Source organism: Hipposideros armiger, unplaced genomic scaffold, assembly GCF_001890085.2.
Source record: "Hipposideros armiger isolate ML-2016 unplaced genomic scaffold, ASM189008v1 scaffold_1067, whole genome shotgun sequence".
In the NCBI taxonomy this organism is placed as follows: Eukaryota; Metazoa; Chordata; class Mammalia; order Chiroptera; family Hipposideridae; genus Hipposideros; species Hipposideros armiger.
In genome coordinates, this window is record NW_017732417.1 from 211,569 (window position 1) to 233,823 (window position 22,255).

The window sequence follows — 22,255 nt, forward strand, 5'->3', positions numbered from 1 at the left end:
CAGCATTAATTACACATAAAATGACAGAACAGACACACTGGGAGATAAACAGTAACCCAGAGAGAGAGAGAGGTGGCCAGCGAAAGGGCAGCAAGAAGCTGTGTTCAGATCTGGTCTCAGTGAATACTAAACCCTACTAGGCCCACAAGTATAAACCAGACTGTTGGGACTGGAAAAGTGCATTTTCAGTGTCCAAATAGATTTTCATTCGGTTAATTCACAGAAAGCTGAAATATACTATAAAACCAGCAACTGAGAACTTTCTAGTGTTTGCTCACCAACGCAAGAAGTTCTTTATATTTTGCTTTCATTTCACTCATTCATTTAAACAACATTTATTGAGAATATGAGACACAAAACCTGACATGGAGAAATAGACTAAGCCCTGCCCTCATGCCACCAAGAGTCTACAGGGAAACAGAAATCAAACAGAAAAACCCAAATAAATAAATCTGTATAAATTGTGACTGGTGCCTTAAAGGAAAAGATAAGGTTCTATGAGAGGTGGATGGATTTGGAGTGGAGTACTTAATTTCAACTGGGGGTGGGCTGGGGCTCTTCCCAGCTGGATTTCCAATCCTCCATTCCATGGACTATAGAGATCAGCCCCTACTGCTGTCACACCTCTTATGAGTCAGACAGAATCCTCCAGAGATGGACAGGATCCAAACTGAGCCCGAGTTTTCTATGACCCTTTGGGTTTTAAGAGTTGGACCACTGGTTTCTGATATGGTGCCATCCTTAACTGGTGGTTCCCCGCAACTGAGCACTCTTCTTTCTCAGCTTAGAGACCATCTATATCTCAGCATGCCCAACACATGGTGTGGATACTTTCTGAGGAAATGATTTAATTTGTTTGTATGTTTCTTTAGGAGAATTATTTCTGCATCCTCCCACCAAATATGAATTCTTATTTTCAAATATCAATATGCTTAATATAGGATAAAAGGAGTTATGAAAATGGCAATCCCATTTTCAGTCCACACGCTATGTGGCCTCTGAGAGGTATCTGTGCAGTTGGTAAGAAATCTTCAAAAGTCTACATCATGCATAATCACAGGGAGATCATGTCATGGGCCATGGTCATGTACACTCTCATTGGAGCTAGCCCCAATGGGTACCCAAGCACCAGCACAGAGCCCAGAATGATGAATGTTATCCAGGTCCCCTTTCAGGAACAAAAGAGTTATTCCCTCAGCTGCCAGGAAGGTTGGCAGCAGATAGCCCTCAGCTATAAATCCTCTCTGAGAATCACCCTTATGAGCCAGCCTACATCCAACGACTGCTCTAGGAAGGGCTATAAAAGCCCAGTTTTCTCTCCTCAGCTAGGGACAACCGTACAGAACCATCCAACTTCAAAGTTCCCCATGGGGTAGGCAGAAACTTCTTTGAAACTGCATGGCATCCCAAATTCTCCATCTGCTCAATTCTTCTTTCCCTTCCCAGACACAGATAGTCATCCCAAAAGCCCTCCTCAGTAAAAGTTTTCCATGCTAATTTCTGTCCCAGAGTCCACACCCTGGGGAACCTGATGTACCCTAACCAGAGAGACTGGAGGCTAGTGATGTGGATTCTCTCACTGAATTAATCTCATGCCTTAGGCATTTACTGAGCCCTGCTGTATGCCAGACACCATGTTCCCTTAAGAATCCTGTAGCTCTATTTTAGAAATCAAGAGTCTTTCTCACGGGCGTCTACAAAGACTAATATACTAGTTGTTATTCCAAAAAGTTTGATCCTTAATATCCAAGGTAGTTGCAATGATCCAACACGGATCGATCTGTTCCTCTGTCAGTCTGTTTAAGCAAGAGAGTTAAAATCCTGGGAGAGTCTGGACTCACAAGTTTCTTGCATTCGAAACTAATGTGGCAGCATAATTTTCAGCCCAGCTGTGAAGCACTGCGTGACTCAGAAAATACAAGTTCCCTAGGAGATGCCCTGTGCTTCATGCTAATGAAATCAGGATGACACCGGCTTTATGATCTAATTGGTCATCTGAGAGGCCAGCTTTTTAACCAGTTCTTTAAGTAGTGATTTTTCTTCCTGTAAATACACTGTCTGTTAAAGGCAGTTTTGTAGCTCCATTATTTTCCAGCTAAACTCTTTTTTCTTTAACTCCAACTTTTTCATCCCACATTCTCTCCAAAGAAATAATTCTGCTCCTGAAGTTTAATTTTGGAAAAATCACATAAAATGGTTGTATTTATAGGTCTGGGGATTAACAATTCCTGTTGTTTTAAAGCTTAATTAAGAAGGAGTCAGCATGAAAGGCCGGGGGTGATATTTACACCTGGCGAGGGTTCAGTCTAGACAAGGGAGGCAAAATCAGCATTAACCTTTGTCATCCATGAGTTGAAAGCATGAGCCACCGCCGTGCACTACAGACTCGTGAGCACATTTCATTGTGGAATAACTGCATCATCCTTCTGGCTTAAAGGGAATCCACTGGCAGTTGCCACGATGCCATTAAGATGTTCACCATGACTGTGTTTTCATTAGTTCAAAAGGTTGTAATTGGCCAGGGGTTTTAAACCATTTTTCTTTTTCTCTGAGTCCCCGCCTCACCCCCACTCTCCTTTACTATATTACAATACAGATGCTTGGGCTCTGGTCCATCTGAACCTACTGATTCAGAGTCACGTTCTAGAGATGCTCTGGAACCTGCACTTTTAGCAAGCACAGTGGATTGTTATATACAATATTGTTTGGAACTAATTGTTTTGACACATGAAATCACAACTGAAACCCCCAAATACAAATGAACCTATGGTCTTTTAATAAATGCGCACATTCCAACCAGCCACTTTATAGGAGACTGCCCCACCCATAGAACTATCCAATGTGACCTTCAGTTCTTCACTCTTCACATCCTTGGTTCCCTGGCCCCATGCCCTGAATCCTAATAGTATCCTGATAGTTCCTTTCCTGGTGGTCTCTCTTGGCTAACTTTTCGCCCTTGAAATCTGTGCACTATGACATATGAGACAAACTCAGGCCACAGGTGGTAAAATAGCTGAATCCTCTTCCTATCCAGTCACCACACCAATAGAAAAATGCATTCATTCACTCACTCACTCATTTATTCCTTCATTTCTTCACCATATGTTAACTGAACACATTACATGCGAGGAATTGTATTATGTCCTAAGGATACAGTAATAAAGAAAACAAGTTTGAGGCTCGTGTTATGGTGTTTATATTTCTGTGAACTTTAAAGTGATTGCATGATTAATTGCCTTATTAATTTGTGAGTACTATAAAAAATGATTATGAAGTTCTAAGAGGGGTACATAGAAGTGGATCTACCTAAATTTGGAAGAGACAGCAAAGTCCCTGAAGAAATGAGGAAAGAGTATTTGACTGAAACAATAAAGGGTCGGCAGGAATATACAACGTGGCCAAGGATGTGAGATGAGTGAAGATGGCCGTGGGGCCAGGCGATGCTGAAGTGTTTCCCTGCACTGAACACAGTGGTGTGCCAAAGCCCCCAGAAGCGCATAGGTGCTTGGCCAAGTGGCCGGAAAGCTAAGGGAAAACTGGCAAGAAAGGGGGCTGACAGCCTAGATTATGCTTGACTTTACACTAAAGACTTTCTTCTTCTTCTAGAAACCATGGAAAGCCTTCAGAAGGGCATTTGAGGGACCCAATCTGCATTTCAACTACTCTGGACTAAGCAGAATTTACCCCAGGAAGGAAAGAATGCTTTTAACATTTGAAAATCTATTGTTAGAATTTACCACATAAGCAGCTTATCACATAAGCATGATTATCCGGATATAGTACAAGCATTTAATAAATATGCAACACCCATTCATGACAAAATTCTCTTCAACTTACTAATGCATAATAGTAGCCCATGATTTCTTTACCTGGGCATTACTGACATTTTGGGATAAAAAATTATTTATTGTGGGGGCCGGAGGGAGGGGGGGAGGGTGGCTACATGCATGTTGTAGGATGTTTAGCTTGCAGCACCCTCATATTCATGACAATCGAAAATATTTCCAGGGCCAGCTGAGTGGCGCACTGGTTAGGAGTTGGCTTAGGACGCCAGCTCTGAGCAGCAGGGCCCGGGTTCAGATCCCACATATGAGAGCCAGTGATGCTGCACCCTCTACACCTAAGATGGTGAACAACAGCTCGACCTGGAGCTGGGCTGCCATGAGTCGCCGATGACGGTTTAGGCTGCAGTGGGGATGGCCAGCAGCGGGCGTGCGCTTTTGTGAGCCACTGTGAGCCGCTGTGAGCGGCCGTCTAGTGACTGCCTCACCTGGGAAGAGCTCAATGATCACAATACCAACATGGGCCAGTAAAGTGATGTCCTTCACAACTAGACTGAAGAACAAAAGGACAGCAACTTCTCTGTTCCCCTTCCCCAATTCCCCAATGCTATTCCCCTCCCCCAATTCTCCAATAAAATCTGTAAAAAAGAAAATGTACACACATGCATTTTTGTTCTCAGGATTCCCTTTTCTCTCTTGGCCCTTCTTCACTTATCAGAGATATTCTGTGGTCATTTACTCCTGGAGTAATAACACAGCAAGAATGCACAGAGTTCACAAGGAGGAGACCATTCTAAGCCCCAGGAAATGGGTGGACTCTCTGGCATAGAAAATAGATTTGGGGGTGGATGAGTTGAATAAGGTGGAAACATTTTCCACCCTAGTCTAGAGTAAATGTTCTGAGTTGAAAAGGAGAGATAGGGGTGCTGCTAGAAGAGGATCAGCTCAGAGAGGAGAACCAGACCTGGAGGGGCCATGCCAAAGGGAGACAAGGCCACCTCCAGAGGCCTTCCATCTTCTGTGGAGCATCATCCCGTTAGGGGTCCACTGTATGGACCCCACACCCTTGGGAACCAGGAAAGCTCCCTCATCCCATCTACTCTGTTGACATGAGCTGCGCTTATGTCTCAGTGTGGTATCCAGTAGCTGAGCTCCAGGTGTGTCCAGCAGGGGGCACCATTTGTACTGCCAGCATCTTGCTGGCCGTCTGATGGGAGCTTCACATATCTGTGACCTGGACATTGCTGGATCCCCATGCACTGTGACCTGTGGGAACACCCTTTCTGGGCATCTAGATGGCCCCTGACACCTGCAGAAAGAAAGTATGTGGAAGAGAAAAATCACCTTACCCTGTACCTCACCCTTAGATGTGATACAATGGAACCAGCCCAAGACCCCCCACTGAAGCATGACAATTTTGTAGTAGTTGCTCTGTATCATTCTTACTAATATTTGATGCTGGGCAAGGAACAGAGCTTGCCTGAGTTTCAAATTCCTCTACTGTACGTGAGCCTGAAAATCATTCAACTCTAAAATTTTATGATTTCTCTCTCTCTACTTTTCCAGATTAACTGTTCTTCATAAATATGCAGTAACTGCTTGAGAAATGTTCAGATGTCATCATTTTTAAGTCACGAAAGATTGAGATGTAAAAAATAAAATAAAAATGAAAAGTTGGGCTACTTTAACAGACAGCATGAATCGACTGCCAGAGAGAACTTGCTTATAAAATGCCAAATTAATGACAGTTTCACTCAGTTTTTATTCCCTTTCATCTGCTATGATTTTTAAATAGTGCCTGCACCCGAGGCCAGAGCACACTGACGTTAAGACAGATCACCCAGTCTTTTATAATCAACATTGAAATGAAGATCAGAAATGATACAATAAGTGATCTTTAGGTGTTAGCAGTGGCAGCCATTAGCTATCTTATAGATAAGGAAACTGAGGCTTTGAAAAGTTAAGTAACTTGTCTCACATAATTTTTAAATGGAGAGGCTAGAGTTCAAGGCCAGGCGTATAGGATTTCCACACTCAAAATCAAAGAATACTGAAGGATAGAGTCTATATATTTTATTCCAGCGACATTTATATTCATGGCACCTCACTAACTTGCACATTTAGTTGAATGGCCATTTCTTTTCTCTCTCACCTGATGATTTGTACTCCAATTCCCTTCGTTTAGAAAACCCATCACCACTGACAAGCTTGGGTGAGGTTGAGCCTATGATTCATTAGAGAGAACATTTGGACAAAACAAAAGCATGAAACTTGCCAAGAAGTTACTCCTGTGCTGCTGTGACTGAGCCACGGACCCTCCCTGAAAAGCCTTCTCAGGGTACAGCCTGATTCACAGGGGACTACAGTAAAAACTGAGTCATTCATCTTTCAGAACTAATGTTAAATGGTTAGAAAATGAGGAAGGCTGTGCAAACACGCTATGGGTTATTAAATCCTGGTTTGGACCACAGTGCATATGGGCGTGGGTAAATATCAGCCACAGAATGATAATTAGTCAAGTCTGACGAGCTCCCACATTGCCAAAGCTCCACTCAGAGTGGGTTTCCAACCTGAAATACTGTATATTCAGACTGCTTCTGACTTTCCATTGACCTAAGACCCAAAACGATGAAAGAAAAAAAAAAAGAAACAAAACTACATATTTGACTATATAAAAATTTTAAAGTTGATATAGCAAAAGATACCATAAACACAGTTAAAAGACAAAGTGGGGGGGGGATGACAAAATAGGTGACATGAAGGGTTACCATCTATACTATCTAAAGAATGTCATCAAAAAAATCCAAAACCAATCTAAGTGAAAAAGGGGCTAAGAGCATAAAGATGACAAAAGAAATCGTGACCAACAATCATATTCAAGATTCTTAAATTCACTGTTAATCTAAGAAATGCAAATTAAAATGGACATATCACTGATTTGTCTTTCAGATTAACAAGGATGAAAAATGCATAATACCCAGTCCAGTAAGAATGTAGGGAAAAGGCACTCTTGTACACTGCTCCTGTAGGGTAATTTTGTAATATATATAAAATTTTAAATGTGCCTACCTTCTCATTAATCAATACCACTTCCAGGTGTTTTTCACAAGGAAATATTAAATATCTGCTTAAAGATACATAGATATGTTCAAGAATGCTCATAATAATATAAAATGTTTTGGGAAAAAACTAAATTGTCATTAGGGGATTGGCTATAATAATTATAATTCATTTCTAAATAAAATACTATGTATTAAAAACAGGTGGTTATAAGTATACGAGTATGAAAAGATCACAATATATTGTTCATAAAATACAGTTAGGCAGCAGAAGTTGTAAAACCCTATCCTATTCCATTAACAATAATTATTACAAAAATAATAACCATTGCAAATGGTTATTGAAAAATGTCCAAAAGGATATAAATGAATCTGCTAATTGTGGTGATCTTTTGAAGTGGTGACTAACGAGAAATTTCACTGTGCGGTGTAAAATTTTTGTATTGTTTGTATCTTTGACAATTAACATGTATTATTCTTTTCTTCAATTCAAAATGTACAGAAAATATTTTTAAATGACTTAATCTAATCATTTCACTTTGAAAGGCTTTTACAATATGCTACATTGAGTGAACTGACATATATTCTAGGAATGATCATTCTATATCTAACCAAAGACAGTTCAGAATTTCTACACAGGAGGGAATTAGAGGCAGTCATCTATTTGAAGGGGAGCAATTGAATCTTCTTTAACAATGCTACTGAAGAACTTTTAATATTACCTAGGAACATGTGATTAGAAAATGTTAAGTTTGTTTTAATATTGAAAGTCATTTTGTTTTTTCTAGGTATCACTTTACCCGGGTAGGGTGGCAACAATGATTCCTGTATTATCTCCCAGGATAGCAAAACAAATGAGTCAGTGCAGGTAAAAACAACAGTAAACTGAAGGACACTAAACAGGTATGAAGGACTCTGACTCTGGACAACCCCCCAGGAATACTATGTCAGTATTTCTTCAGAAGATAAATTATTTACTTCACTATTTTCCCTGTGACCCCATACCTAAGTTGCATCTGCAAGCATGTCTGTGGTCACAGGATTTGCAACCACTCAATCGCAGGGATTTACAGTAATCATAGACAAACTCTTATGAAACAAGGGACCAATCACAGGAAAAGTTTTGCCAGACAAATTTCAATGCCTGCACATTATACTTAAAACAGTACAGTGTGGTATTGCCAATATCAACCACACAGCAACCAAAATTTTGTTGTAATCTCCTATATGGTACTGCTACTAGTATTTCAGTAGGAGCTGTCACTACCATTACTCACCTCCTCCAGACCTGTAAGAGACAATGACTACCCCAAATGAATCAGATAAAGATAAATTAGAGAGCAGAACTCTGCGGCCAGGCACACCTGGCTTGCTAGACATGGGCTGTTGGGTATATAACTCATGGTGAAGCAAATATTACCCCAACACTCACTTTTACTTCCTCCCTTACTTTCTCCATTAAAAGAAATTACAAAAACAGAATACTCACTTTGCCTCAGTCTTCCTCACAGCCAGGAGCAGCCGGGGGACACTGATCTTCCCAACAAGATGACGGAGAAAATCTGCCGAGCCTACTTTCTTTCCTGATAAAAGAGACAGAGAAAATCGGTGTTTTTCTTCATTGCTTGCTCCTGCCTGGCAAGTAGACACAATGCCTGTGGAAGCCATGCTAAGTCCAGGAGGAGAAGGCTGAGAGCATCAGAAAAATGCTGGCTCTGACGTCATTGAGTTGCCTAATCGGAGCAAGTAGCTGCCTCCTGCCCAGTTCTTGTCATGGTAGGAAAATTAACTCCCATTTGTTTAGGTCACTGGTAGATGGATGCTCTATTACTTGCTACTGAAAAACATTTCTTTCTTTTTTTTTTTTTAAAGTAGCAGAAAAGGAGTTTATTAGAAGTAAAAATACATTTCAAACAACTAGAAGCAGGCCCAAGCAGTAGAGAATGGCTCTAGGGCCATTATTAGAAAAGAAAGTACACTCCGAAGAGTTTAGAGCAAACCGAGCAAAGAAAGCTCAACAGGCCCAAGGGGCCCAGGGCCAGGGCATCATTATTAGGAAAGAAAGTACACTCCAAAGAGTTTGCAGCAGGCCCCGAGCAGAGGCAAGGCTCAAAATGCTCAAAAGGCCTGAAAAACATTTATAATACACACTTCATCTCCCTAAGCAACAGCTTACTAACCTGTAAAAGAGGGGCAGCGAAGATGTCCTTGCAGGTGATATACACAAACATATGTAACCCACATGTATACATGTATAAAATCCATGATATATTTACATCATTAAAATTCTTGCTCAAATGACAGCCCTCAGAAAAGTCCTACCTGACAACCCTATATAATTAGCATCCCTCATCATTTTCTGCTTTATTTTTCTCCATAGCAATTTGTATTAACAATCTATAGTAGCAGTTATTTATCTGTTTGTTGTCTGAGATTCTCTACTACAATGGATCCTCCGTGAGGCCAGAAACTTTACTGTGTTTACTGCTGTATCTCCAGCACTTAGAATTGTATTTAGCGCAGGATTTACTTTCTATCCATATTTACTAACTAATGAGTAAACAAATTAATATGTGTTAAATGTTTAGCATCTGAATGCCCTAAGAAATGACAGTGGTTTAGCTGTTATCAAGTAGAGAATGATGGTTATTGCACAATCAACGCCACTGGGAGAAACTAGAGCCTGAAAACAAAAGGTCACTATCTCTACCCTAGAGATCTGGTGCACAATGCACATAAATACATATACACAGCTGTTCACGGCAACACCTTCTTTGGTAAAAGCAAAATAATGCAACCTAAATGTCTATCAATAAGTGAAAATAAATTGCACTGCATCCATATTATGGAATACCATGGTCATTCTGACAGAGGATGCGTGAGCTGATAGGTGAAATGGGCTGGGGGCTGGGAGAGGAGAATACGGGTGCTCTCTGCAGGTCACCTATTGTCCTAGGTGAACGGGGTGTCTCGCAGACAGATTGCTCTAGATTGGGACTGTTGCTCCTTGACTATTTGAGGCTCTGCCTCTGAACGGCCTGAGTCCTGTGATGTTACCAAGCGAACCCACATTGTGTGTGTGCACATATGTATGTGCGGACGTGTGTATATGTGTGACCTTTTTCTAAAAGACTTACAAAGACAATGAACAAAACTTTCTTTTTTCTAAAATAAGAGCCACTTGTCAAAATGGTAAACAATCCAAATGTTGCTTATCATGAATTCTTCTATTTGCTTTTTCTTTTTAATTGTTGCTGTTCTCTCACATCTTGACATGTGCTTGTTCAGCTCTGCAGGGTTCCTTACAGGCAAACAACACTTACGAATTACCAGTAGGTTTTAATTCTAACTTAACACCTTATCCAACACAACCCCATGGGCAAAAATCCACCTGCTCTCGCAACTTATATCAGTTAGCGTTTTCTATATAAGCCATGGGTTAGTCCAGGATGACCAGTCATCAGGTTCCAACAGTGTTGTGTTGCAAATAAAAACTAGATGTCTACCCTACAGATCTAGCATACACAAAGCAAAGCAATGCAACTTAAATGTCTATAAATATGTTAAATAGATTGTGGTAGATCCACATCATGAAGTAATATTAAGCAATAAAAAAGAATGATCTAGATTTATATGTATTAATGTGAATATATCTACAAAATATAGTGTTAAGTGAAAAAACAAGCTACAGAAAAAATAATAAAATATGACCTCATTTACTTAAAATAATCACAAAGTAAAACTGTACAGTACTATTTGCATCAATTTGCATTCATGCCTTCATGCGAAAACATCTGGAAGATATACATATATCTAGTTAGTATTAATGAGACAAGGAATAAGTGGGAGGGTGGGGATGCAGGTATAATATTCCTCTGTTGTTCATTATGGAAATTTTACAAAAAGAATGTATTCATTTATATATGCATAGTAAAAAAATTACCTAAAAGCATAAGTAATTCAGAAATGAGTTTAAAAACACCAATGTACCATGAGCCACTTAATAAATCCCCCCCACCAGCCTAATTCTAAGTTTCCTTTCATGAGAAGTGTCTCAAATATTATTGACAGACAGTTATCATTTAGGAAACTTGGCAATTTATTTTTAAATTTAGATCATCCACAAAAATTACATATTCTTTTTTTTTAAAGATTTTTATTGAGGAATTGGGGGATGGGAACAGTGCTGGGGAATTGGGGGAAGGGGAACAGACAAGTTGCTGTCCTTTTGTTCTTCAGTCTAGTTGTGGAGGATGTTGCTTCACTGGCCCAAGTTGGCACCATCATTGCGCTCTTCCCGGGCGAGGCAGATCAGTCGCCGGCTTCTGGACGGCCGCTCACGCTGGCTGCTGGCTACACACGGTAGCCCATGGCAACCCACTGCAGCAGGGGCTGCAGCCTACGCCACCGGTGACTCACGGCAACCCAGCTCCAGGTTGAACTGTTGTTCAGCATCTTAGCTGTAGAGGGCAGCGTCACTGGCCCTAGTATGTGGGATCTAAACCGGGGCCCTCTGGTTTCCCAAGCCAATTCTTAACCAACGCGTCACTCGGCCGGCCCAAAAATTACATATTTTAATCAACCTCCTACAGTGCTTTTGTTTGTCTCTGACAAAGTGATGAACACTTTAATGCCTGTTTCATATAAAAATGATCACCATTCACCACCTCATCCCAACCACCTTGTAATTTTGAGGCAGTTTATTTGTGTGTGAACAGTCCCAGGAAAAAACAAAAAACCTTTAAAATCATTCCCATTTCCTCTTGAAAACAATAATGCTCCTTGGAAAGCTAAAATGCATTGAAGAAAGGAGGTGAGACACAGAAATAACTCCTGACAATGTTCAATTATGAGGCAGAAAAAAGGTGTCTTGGAGCTTTCCTCCTTCAAGCATTTCTGTGACTCCTTTTTCTAGAATCTCCACACCATCTCCACCAAATTAAGAGGAAATGGGTTGAGGAGATCGAGGCAGTGAAAGCAAATTGTCCATTCACTCCTGGCCGCCTCAGAAGTCATTACTGAACATATTCCACAGGATAATAAATAAAACTGATAGGGTGTGTGGTTAAGAACATTACAGAAACCTGGAGCGCCTTTAAAGAGCATTGTGCCGAGAGAAGAGTATTAAAAAAGTGAGGCATTTCCTCCCTTCCCATTTAAATGTGGTGGCTCGCGAGAGAAACCATACTTGAAATGGATAGGAGTAATTTTCCATCATTATGGAAACCTTAAACAACCTCTCACTGCTTATACCCTCATCTCTTAGCATCCTAGTAAATTGCAGTTATTTGTTCCAAACAAACAGAAAGGCCCATGGTAAAATGGAGCAATTTCGGGCAGGGAGAATACGACACCTGTAATTCAATTTCATGGCAGCTGGTTTCGCAATATGCTCCCCTACCTCCGCTTATGACACGGGAAACTTCCCTCCAAGTGGAACAACTCTGCTCTCACTAAGCTGAGGGCTCAAGATAAGTGGACCTTAAATGGACAGAGACAATCATCATAGGCGAGGTGTAACTCAGCTTCAGGTCCCCAGGCAGCTCACATTCCACTCAGTGCTCAGGCGAGCAGGGGGTTGTTAGACACTTTCCCAACTCTGAGTGGGAAGGAAGGGAGGATCCTAATGAAAGAAGTGCTCCAGGAAAAGGAGCCACCAGTTATGACCACTAATCTCCAGGGTGTCAGACAATAAAGGAGGAGCTGCACAATATCTGTGTGTATGGAGATACACATATACTCGTATATATACACATATACACACATACACACACATATATAGAGATAGTATAGATGTAGATAAAGAGAGAGAGAGAGAGAGAGAGAGATATTTTTTAGAAAACCTAAAGTGTCCTTTGCAAAATAACTGAAAATTAAACAAATAAAACATAAGACTATGAATAGCAATAGCTGGTAAAAACTGTGGTGATATAATTGAATGACTATAACAAAATATATCACTGTATTTCCTAAGCTCCTAAATCTGGATTTCGTTGCAGTTGTGTGTAGAGGAGAGAGATACCAGAAAGGAAAGGGTTTGGATCTCTCAGAGTGACAATCAGGCAATCAGGGTCTGAGGCCATTAGCTTTGCAAGTATAGAAACTGGATGTCATCCAAGCATTGGGTTGGACTGAAGTAGACTGACTCAGATCAATCACACTCACAAAAGAGTGACATGTAAGCCAGGGACACCAGTAGCCTCATTTGCCATGAGAACTATAACTGCCAAATTGAATGTTTCAGTCCTCCAAGTTGATGGATGTGTTAATTAAGTTGATTGCTATATTCATTTCACAATGTATATGTATATTAAAACATCACATTATACCCCTTAAATATATACTTTTATTTGTCAACCATATCTCGATAAAGTTGGAATGAATGAATAAAAAAATAAAAATAAAATGTGATAAGTGGAATGGAACCACAGAAGTAATTAACATTTCATGACTATCTGCTACCTGACGCAAACCAGTATTAATATTAACACTGATATTGGAAAACTCTGAGTATTTATCCTTGTGCTAACCAACTTCAGTGAATTCTCACAACTCCAAGAATTTAGGACCATTATTGTCACCCTCATTTTAGAAATGAGAGAAATGAGGCTCAGAGAGGTTTCATACTCACCCAAAGTCACCCAGCTGGTAAGAAGCAGAGCAGGCAATCGGAACCCTGGCAGAGTAATTCCGAGTTTATTGCATCCCACAGTTTCCTGCATCTTATTGATGTGGCTCATGAGAATGTTTACAAAATGGTGTTGTGACCACTTCTGACTTCTGCCTAACACAATGCCCACACATTGCCTCATTAATTTCTTATGTGCACCTCTTAGTAAGAAAGGGTATTATTATCCTCATTTTATAGATAAGGTCACTGAGACTCAGATAAGCCAAGGGATCTTCCCAAGACTTCACAACTGATAAGGATGATAGAGAACTTGAACCCAGAGCTTGATAGCAAAATTTGCTTTCTCTGTCGCTCTGAGACTGGAACACGTGTTGACATTCAGGATGCTGAAGTCACATTGGTGTGGACTCACATTGACTAGGTGGGCATTTATTAAGGGGGAAGTGATTCTATTTGGACTTGAGAAGAATATACAGAATGCAGGACTTCCAGTTACTCCTCTTGGCATGAAGACATTTCTCAAAGTGTGTGTTTTAAGTGAGTGCATGCTGTTGTAAGAGGTTTATCAGATTTGCAAACTTTTAAAGATGATTTTAAAAATTGGTTTTAACTCTAGAAGCAAATCTATCATTCCATGAAGAGAGCGCCAGGCAGGGAAATTCCCTTTTCCTCAAGTCCTCCTCCCCATACTTATTAAAATTAGCTAAAAGACATAGAAATAGAGTTAAAGTGAGACATAAGAAAGAACTTCCCTGTTTTGATGGCTGGGGATGTTCTCAATTGTGCAGCATTAGCCACAGGCAGGATCTGAACTACCACAGACACACAGAGGCGAGGATAAAGAAGAGAGTGCATCCTCTTCTGTTGGGAGGAGGAGACCCAGGTCATGGACCAAGCACTTCTGATGCTGATGAAGTAGGCTGAGGGCTAGGATGCACTAGAGGAGAGAGCTCTGGGGTGTATGGTGCACGTAGCATCCTGCAGCACAGAAGTCTACTTGAGACAAAGGGAAGGGTTCTGAAGGAAGGTCTAACCTCAGGTTTGCAGAAACTGGGGAGAATGCTTAGGACCAGCACACTCCCAATTTCTCCTATTGTACAGGACAGAGAGGCTCCACATAGAGAGCCTGGACATTGTGGGGGATGGTAATGGGGACTCTGGCATTCTCTGAAAGTTGCCTTCTCCAGCCTTCACCCTCTTGTCCTCAGGCAGCCATGAACAATTCCAGGACCTACTTATCTGGCCAGAGAGAGGCTGCTACAGTGTCCCAGGGCTGGGGTTCCAGGAGGAATGTTAAATCTCCATTAACATTCACCTGTATGAGCAGCTGGGGTAAGGTGAGCATACAGGCAGGGGCTGAATGGCCGTCACTTCGCAGAGCTGGGCAAAGCCCCAGCAGCTGGCCCATCAACAGAGGTGGAGGATTCTGGCCACAGAATGTACAGGGATTGCGTGGGCTCTGGAATTATAACTTTGGCATGCAATCCTAGCTCTGGCACAGGCTGGCTGTGCATTGTTAGTTCCCTTCCTTTGTCTATGTAATGAGGAACCTTAATAGAGTCTTCATTGATTAAACTAGCAAATCTATATTTACGGCTGAACACAAAAGCTAGCCCATCATATATATCCAGGGAAAGTGTACGTCTCTTCTTTCCATCCCTCCCCACCTTCGTGGTGGAAAAGTAGATGGTGAAGTATATTTAGGCCAAAAAGAAATATCCAACTGTCTTAAGGGAAACACCACCCTGGTCGTTAAATCATAGAAAAGCAAAGCAGATCTAGAATATATACAGCTGGTTTTCTCTTACTATAGCAATGCGTAACTGTAAAAGAAAGGAGCTATTCACTTTTGCAGGTAACTTCATGAACAATTTCCATAGAAACCAGGTGAGGAACAATGAATGTTATAGGGCTATGAAATAGGAACAAAAGCTGAGTTATATGCAATGACATGCACCAAAGCCTGGACTTTTTGGTGCTTCAATATCAGGTGACTTTTATTTTTCTGACTCTTCTGAGGGCTCATTTTCATGTAATATGAAAAAGAAGGATTTTTTTTGGTAAAAATGCAATAAAATACTAAGCTTTTGTGTTTCTCAACCCTGTGCCGATTGCATACATCATTGCAATGGCGGAGAGGAGAGTAAGGATGGCTGGGGTTCTTCCTGAGTAACAGATCACCTGTGTTAGTCATGGAATCCTTTATGGAACACTCCGGAATCTCAGGTTTCTTATCTCCAGGATGGGAAGATAAGGATAATAATTTTTTTTATAGGGTGGTTGTGAGGATTAAGTAAGACAATACACAAAATATAATTACAACAATGTTTAGTATGGAGTGAATGTGCAAGGAAAGGTCACCATCATTACCAATATTATTGCCCTAGATCATTCTGTGAGCCAATGAGGGCAACGCTCAAGCAAAACAAGAACTCTTAGCGAGACTGATACATGGTATGGTGAATTCAATGACTTTTGGACTAATTTTAATCAGATACAGTTAAAACTACATAAGTGCTTCAGGGAGATAGCAAATAATTGATTTAATAAAATTATGACTATAATAAATTCCAAACCTTGTTGATGAAAAGTATTCACCTTAAGATACTAGATTACTCCGGAGATGTTGCCAGTGTTTGGAACTTTTGTTTTTTCAGTTAAAGTCAATAAACCTTGGTTGAATAGGTATGGTGAGCTGTTAACTACAAGAGGATATAAAGACAAGTGTAGAAATTGCCTTAATGGTGTGTAAGGTACTCTCGTCAATACCCGTGATGACAGAGCTTTTGCCCTTGAACGTCAACACTGACTACTGGAAAGAGTTCAAATTAGTTCAGGGCCAAGTGCGGGCAGGTGACTAAACTGGGTGACAAAACTGAGGTCTGCTCTGAATGGAATCAGATTTTCTTGTCTGCCTCAAAAGGATTCTGAAAGTAATTTTCAAATAGCTTTTGTAAATGAACACTGGCGGGATTGCTGAAAAAGAGTGCATGGGCCGCTAAGGTAACTCGTTTGAAAAAGCATTATGATTTCAACATTTAAGGCCCGGTGGTTTTGTCGGGAACAGTTTCTTAAAACATCCCCGTGCTGCAGAGCCCAGGTTTCCGTTTCCTTTGTGTCTTGCCGGGCCACTTAGTGTAGCTGTGCGCACACAGCGCAAGCTCAATCAAGCACCTATTATGCCGACTGTGAAAGATGCTCCCAGGTGGTGACCCGTGTCTTCACCACCCTAATTTCTCTGGATGGCTCAGGACCCTTTCTTATTTCAGTCTTGCCACACTCGAATGAAGCAGAACCCACTGCTTTCTGCTATAATTGTATTTCCTGCTGCTATTGCAAGTGCCTCTGAAGCCTTCCTAGCACGCAAGGTTGCAAGGCTGAGGAAGCACAGCAGCTGTAAAGAAGTCCCTGGAACAGTGTCTAGTTGAGAGCACTGAGTCCTCCCCACGATCCAGGTTAGTGGAAGGACAGCAAATATCCCGTCAGTGACATTTGAATGCCAAAGCCCAAGTATGCACTAGACTAGTAATGAAGGGGAGGGCTTTGGAGGGAATGACTCAGAATCATTTCCAAAGGCAAATACACACTTTAAAGCTTCTCACAAACACCCAGTGCAATGATTCTCCTAAGCTCAGTAAGGCATCATGGGTTTATAGTCAGTAAAATGTAGTGATTAAGAAAATAAGTTCTTACACAGGTTTGGGTTTAAATTCTGACTCTACCCCGATTGCTGTGTGACCAGGCACAGATCATATAACCTCTCGAAGCCTCAGTTTTCTCATCTGTAGTAGAGAGATTCTAATAGCTCCTAACTTAAATGCTGCAATGATTAAATGCAATCATTGCAATAAATGCAATGAAGCCTTTGACACATAGTGAGCATCCACCAATTATTTGTATTATTATTAATTAGAAAAGCCTTAACCCCCTTCTATCAATGGGTTAAACATTGCCTGAGGTCCTCTGCATAAGAAGTATGTACTTACTGGGCCGGCCCAGTGACTCAGTTGGTTAAGAGCTCGCTTGGAAGCACCAGCTTTGAGCAGCAGGGCCGAGAGTCAGATCCCACATTAAAGGCCAGTGATGCTCGCCCTCTACAGCTAAGATGGTGAACAACAGCTAGACCTTGAGCTGGGCTGCTGTGAGTCGCCAGCGACTACGTAGGCTGCAGTGGGCTGCCGTGAGCTACATGAGTGGCTGGCAGCCAGCGAGAGATGCCGTGACCTGCCGTGAGCGACCGACCAATGACCGGCGACCGATTGCCTCATGCTGGAAGAGTGCAATGATCATACCAACATGGGCCAGTGAAGCGATGTCCTCCACAACTAGACTGAAGAACAAAACATCAATTTGTCTACCTGTCTGTTCTCCTTCCCCGATTCCCCAACACTGTTTCCCTCCAATTCCCCCAATAAAATCTTAAAAAAAAAAAGTATGTACTTACTAAATATATATGCACAAAGCCTCCACCATACCCAATACCACTCTGTTTTCTTTCATTTCTCAGTGAAAATTGCTCTATCCATTGAGAACCTGCATTGCTCCACAAAGGCTTGGATTAAAGAATTAAAAAAATAATTGTGCAACAGACCAAAACCAAAAACGTACATGGTTTAATAAATGCCTTAGTTTCCTACTATCGGAAGGAGCTGAGAACTCTTCGTTCTCATTTCTGTCCAATGGAGATTAAGCCTTGTGAAGGTGAGAGTAGAGGAGCCACATACAGCCTGGCTAATTGGATTTTTAATCTGCACTAGTCTTTAGCAGCAAATACCCACAATGTTTATTTGTTGGCTGTAATGTTAAATTGCCAGCCAATTAAATGCTGAAGGGAGCAACTGGTTACCTGGATATTTATCATGATTCACACTTTATTTTCAAGGCAACATTTTAAATTATTTCCCACCCAAAGTATACAATTAAAGCTGCAGTTGATTTAAAATGAGAAATGCAAATACTCATCAGCCCAGGAAGATTATTTTTAAAGACTAATTGAGAGGTGTTTGCTTAAACATTAAAATAAAATATACAGAATAAAATCTAAAATTAAGATACATTTTAAATCAAATAAAAAGGAGCATATTTATTTGTATCTTTAAGCAAGGCATAACTGTCCAAATATTAGCAGTTTAACAACAGAAGCACACTAGAAGGAGGAATGTAAAGCAAGTGAAAGGAAAATCGGGTTGACATTTGATTTTCCTGAAACACTGATAGAACATCAGAAATTTCAGTTACTAAAACTGACAGGGAAAACGTTATAGCTAATAACTGAGTTCCTGAAAGTTCTGATTATTGAATTCATATTTAGCTTTTCTTCTATACCATTCTTAGCCCCCATCTTCATTTTGCCATCATCAAAATACTTGAGCAATGCCAAGTGAGAATGTGGAATTTCTGGTTACAGTAACAGAAATAACAGAGACCCTGGGCCTAGAGTGGGAGTTGAAAACGACAACTTGAGTCAGTTTCAGCATTCTGGAGAGGAGCCAGCACTTCCTTGCGTAGGCTATAACTCTGTCCTGTACGGAATGTCTTCCATGACCCTATTTACATATGCAGATACAAAGCCAAGGCCTACTTACTGTCCTTGTGGAAGTCTTACATCTGTGCAGCCACCAAATGCAGGTGTTTTTTAAGGTGTTAGGCTTCAGGTTTAGGGAGGTAAAAATGGGTTCATCTTCATCAGGAATCTCCCCTTTCAGCTGCATTTAATTTTTTTCTGAATAAGAATTTTCACTGGTCTATCTTGAAAATAATAACGTGGGGAGATATGCATAGGCTTTTGCTAGTTTTGTCAAAGGGTTTGCTCAGAGAAGATCATAGAGCTGGAACATGTCAGGAGAGAGCCGCAGGCCTGAGCTCTTCACCTCATGCTAGGTACAAGTCATAAAGCCCACCTGGGCTGGGCTTGGTGCTGGGCTAGGGCCGGGTCCTACCCATGATGGCAACGAGCAGCTCAGTGGTGAGTGAGTGTACTCTCAGCTCCTCTGAGTGCATCCCACAGCTAACCAGTCAACAGAGTGGCAGGGCTGGGCTTCCCATGAAGGAAGTGGGGTTATCACTGTCAGGTACAGTGAGTGGAGCAACACAGGGGGGTGGAGAGAAAGGCGGGGAGGGAGGAAAGGGAAGAGAAAGAGAAAGGCAATATTCTGCATTATGCCCTGGGAAACTCTCTATGCCATAAAATCTCTGTTTTGACGTGCAATTGGTGACTTTTGTTTGTTTTCCTCTAAGAACTGTTTTCTCTCTCGCTAGCCCTGGGGTTAACACAAGGGCTTTGGAGTCAAATGTCACAGATGGAAAGCCTTCTGAAACCTATTAGTATTTGACTTTGAGATAATTCATCGCTCTTTCAGTTCCCTCAAATTAAGAAAAAAAACAAAGAGGTATAATAAATGCACCTTCCTTGGAACTTTTATGAGTATTAAACAAGTAAATATGTATCACGCTTAGTGGACTGACCAATACATAGTAAGTACATAGTACTAAATATAAAATACCTCTATCATAAGAGCATTACTAACACTTTCGAATATTTAAAAAATATCTCGTAAAACACTGGTTATATGCATAAAATGTTATTCAGAATTTAATTAAATTCTAGCAACCCAAAGTTACTCTAAAGGCAGATCAACAAAATCTCAAATCCAAAAACAAGGAAACAAAATATAACACTTTCTAAACCATAAAGTTGGATGGTCTCAGAACAATAAAGGTTATTCAAAGAAAAAAATTCCATTAAGAGAAGTACCCAGACCCCCTCTATATACATTGTGTGAAACTGGGGGACATAATGGGAAATGCCACTTGGCATGATCTCCTGCCTGAACTCAGGATGAGACCTGGAGAAACCACAGGGAAGCAAATGAAGAGGGGGATCAAAGAGGCATTTCAGCACCGCCCCAGGGCGCCTGGCAAAGGGCCTGGCTCATAAATATAAGGGAAGTGAATGAATGAGTGAAGAAATAGGAAGCAAAACTATAGGTGACTGTGAGAGGCTGATTAATGTGCTAAGTTAGGTCACATTTCACCTGACAAATGAGGCCAGGTACCCATAAATGACCTCACTGTAGCTAAGTGGTACAATTAGATTTCCAGTTTGTAGTGATCTTGTATTTTGGCTGACCTTGAATTACATTCACTGATGTTCAACTGTGGAAAATGAGGCAGAGAGAGAAGAACGTCTTTGGAGAATAAACTCCTGAATTTGGGGGGCATTGGGGACAGCAAGGTCCTGGTGTAGGATTGTGTGAAGAGTTCTGTTTGGAGTTAGGATGAGAAAGCCCCTCCCCCTTCTCAACACAGCATTTTATTATTATTATTATTTTTTTTTAATCAAATAGTCACTCACCCTTAATGTATGCTTTCTTAGTGACAGGCCAGGGAATTCCTGCGCACATGATTTCAAGTCATCCTCACAGCAGCCCTTTGAGGCAGGTATTTTTCTGTCTCCATCTCACAGATGAAGAAACCGAGGCTTGGACTTGCTAATAGCACAATATTTCTAGTAAATGGTTGAACTTGGGTTCCAATGGTTCTCTCCCCCAAGATTTATGTTTGTAACTTTTTCTTTATTGTCACCATGCTTATATCCATTCAGGGATATTCATTGTCTGCCTCTTGTAGATGCAGTGAGTGAACAGTATTTCCTTATAAGTAGAAGACCTTGGTCTTGCTCCACAAGAGACAAAAAATCTGGTGGGGGATTTGATACGTGAAGCTGATGGCAGAAGAGCGTAGTGGTGAAGAGTGGAATCTCTGCGTTCAGATTGCCTGGGTTTACTCAGCTGCTCTGCCTTTCCCCAGCTGTGGGACCTGGGGCATTTCACCCCTTTCGGCCTCTATTTCTTCCACTAAAACAGAGATGACAATAATACCTATCTCCTTGTCTTGTAAGGATTAATTTAGTTGATACGTGCGAATACACAGAACAGGAACTAGCACAGGGTAAGCAGTCAACGAAGGTAACTTTTATTAACATAGTGCTTCCAGGTTTAAAACTATTGTACTTGTATGTACTTTATTCATCGCAACCCTCATGACAGTCTATGGGGCAGGTAGGAGAGACGAAAGCCTTCAAGTATGGCCTGGCAATATTATTAGATTGTCCTGGCAAACTCATCCCCCACTCTCTTAGAGGACTTTCATAACTTTTTTTTTTTTCCATAACTTCTCTCTTTTTGAGCTCTCGGTAACTCTTAGCTATTGACCTTCCTTCTTACATTACTAAGAAAAGTGAAAATATCAGAAAAGTACTTCCACAAGTTCCCAGCATCGAATCCACCCACCTCTGGGCATCGGTGCCTTCCATGTTGCTATGGAGGAAGTGCTCGGGTCTTTATCTGTGCTGGGAGGAAGACTGGCCTCTCAAAGGTGTCCACACCTAACCCCCAGAACTTGTGAATATGCTACATTATATGAGAAATGGGAACTAAGGGGGTAGGCAGAATTAAGGTTGTTATTCAACTGACCTTAGAATAAGGAGATTATTCTGGATTATCTGGTGGGCCCTGTGTAATCAATCACAAGGGGCCTTAAAATAGGAATGCGGTGGGTAGACAGCCGAGTCAGAGCGGGAGGACTTGACTCCCCGGTACTGTCTTTGAAGCTGAAAGAAGAAGGCCACCAACAAAAGAATAATAGCAGCCATTAAAGTTCGAAAAGGCCAGACATCAGATTCTCCCCAGGAGCCCAGAGGGGAATGCAGCCCTGCTGATGCTTTGAGTTTGGCCCAGTGAGACCATTTCAGATACCCTATGAATATCCTGCCTGAGGCCAAG

At 41.2% G+C, this 22,255-nt stretch overlaps 1 protein-coding gene across 1 annotated transcript in view; it reads right to left on the reverse strand.

The window, feature by feature from the left end:
• LOC109376208 (uncharacterized) overlaps positions 1-22,255 on the reverse strand; it is a 394,490-nt gene that overhangs the window by 122,900 nt on the left and 249,335 nt on the right. The window contains exon 3 of the mRNA XM_019632017.1: positions 8,331-8,424. Coding sequence (XP_019487562.1) covers positions 8,331-8,424 — 94 coding nt within the window. The remainder of the gene's footprint in view (positions 1-8,330; positions 8,425-22,255) is intronic.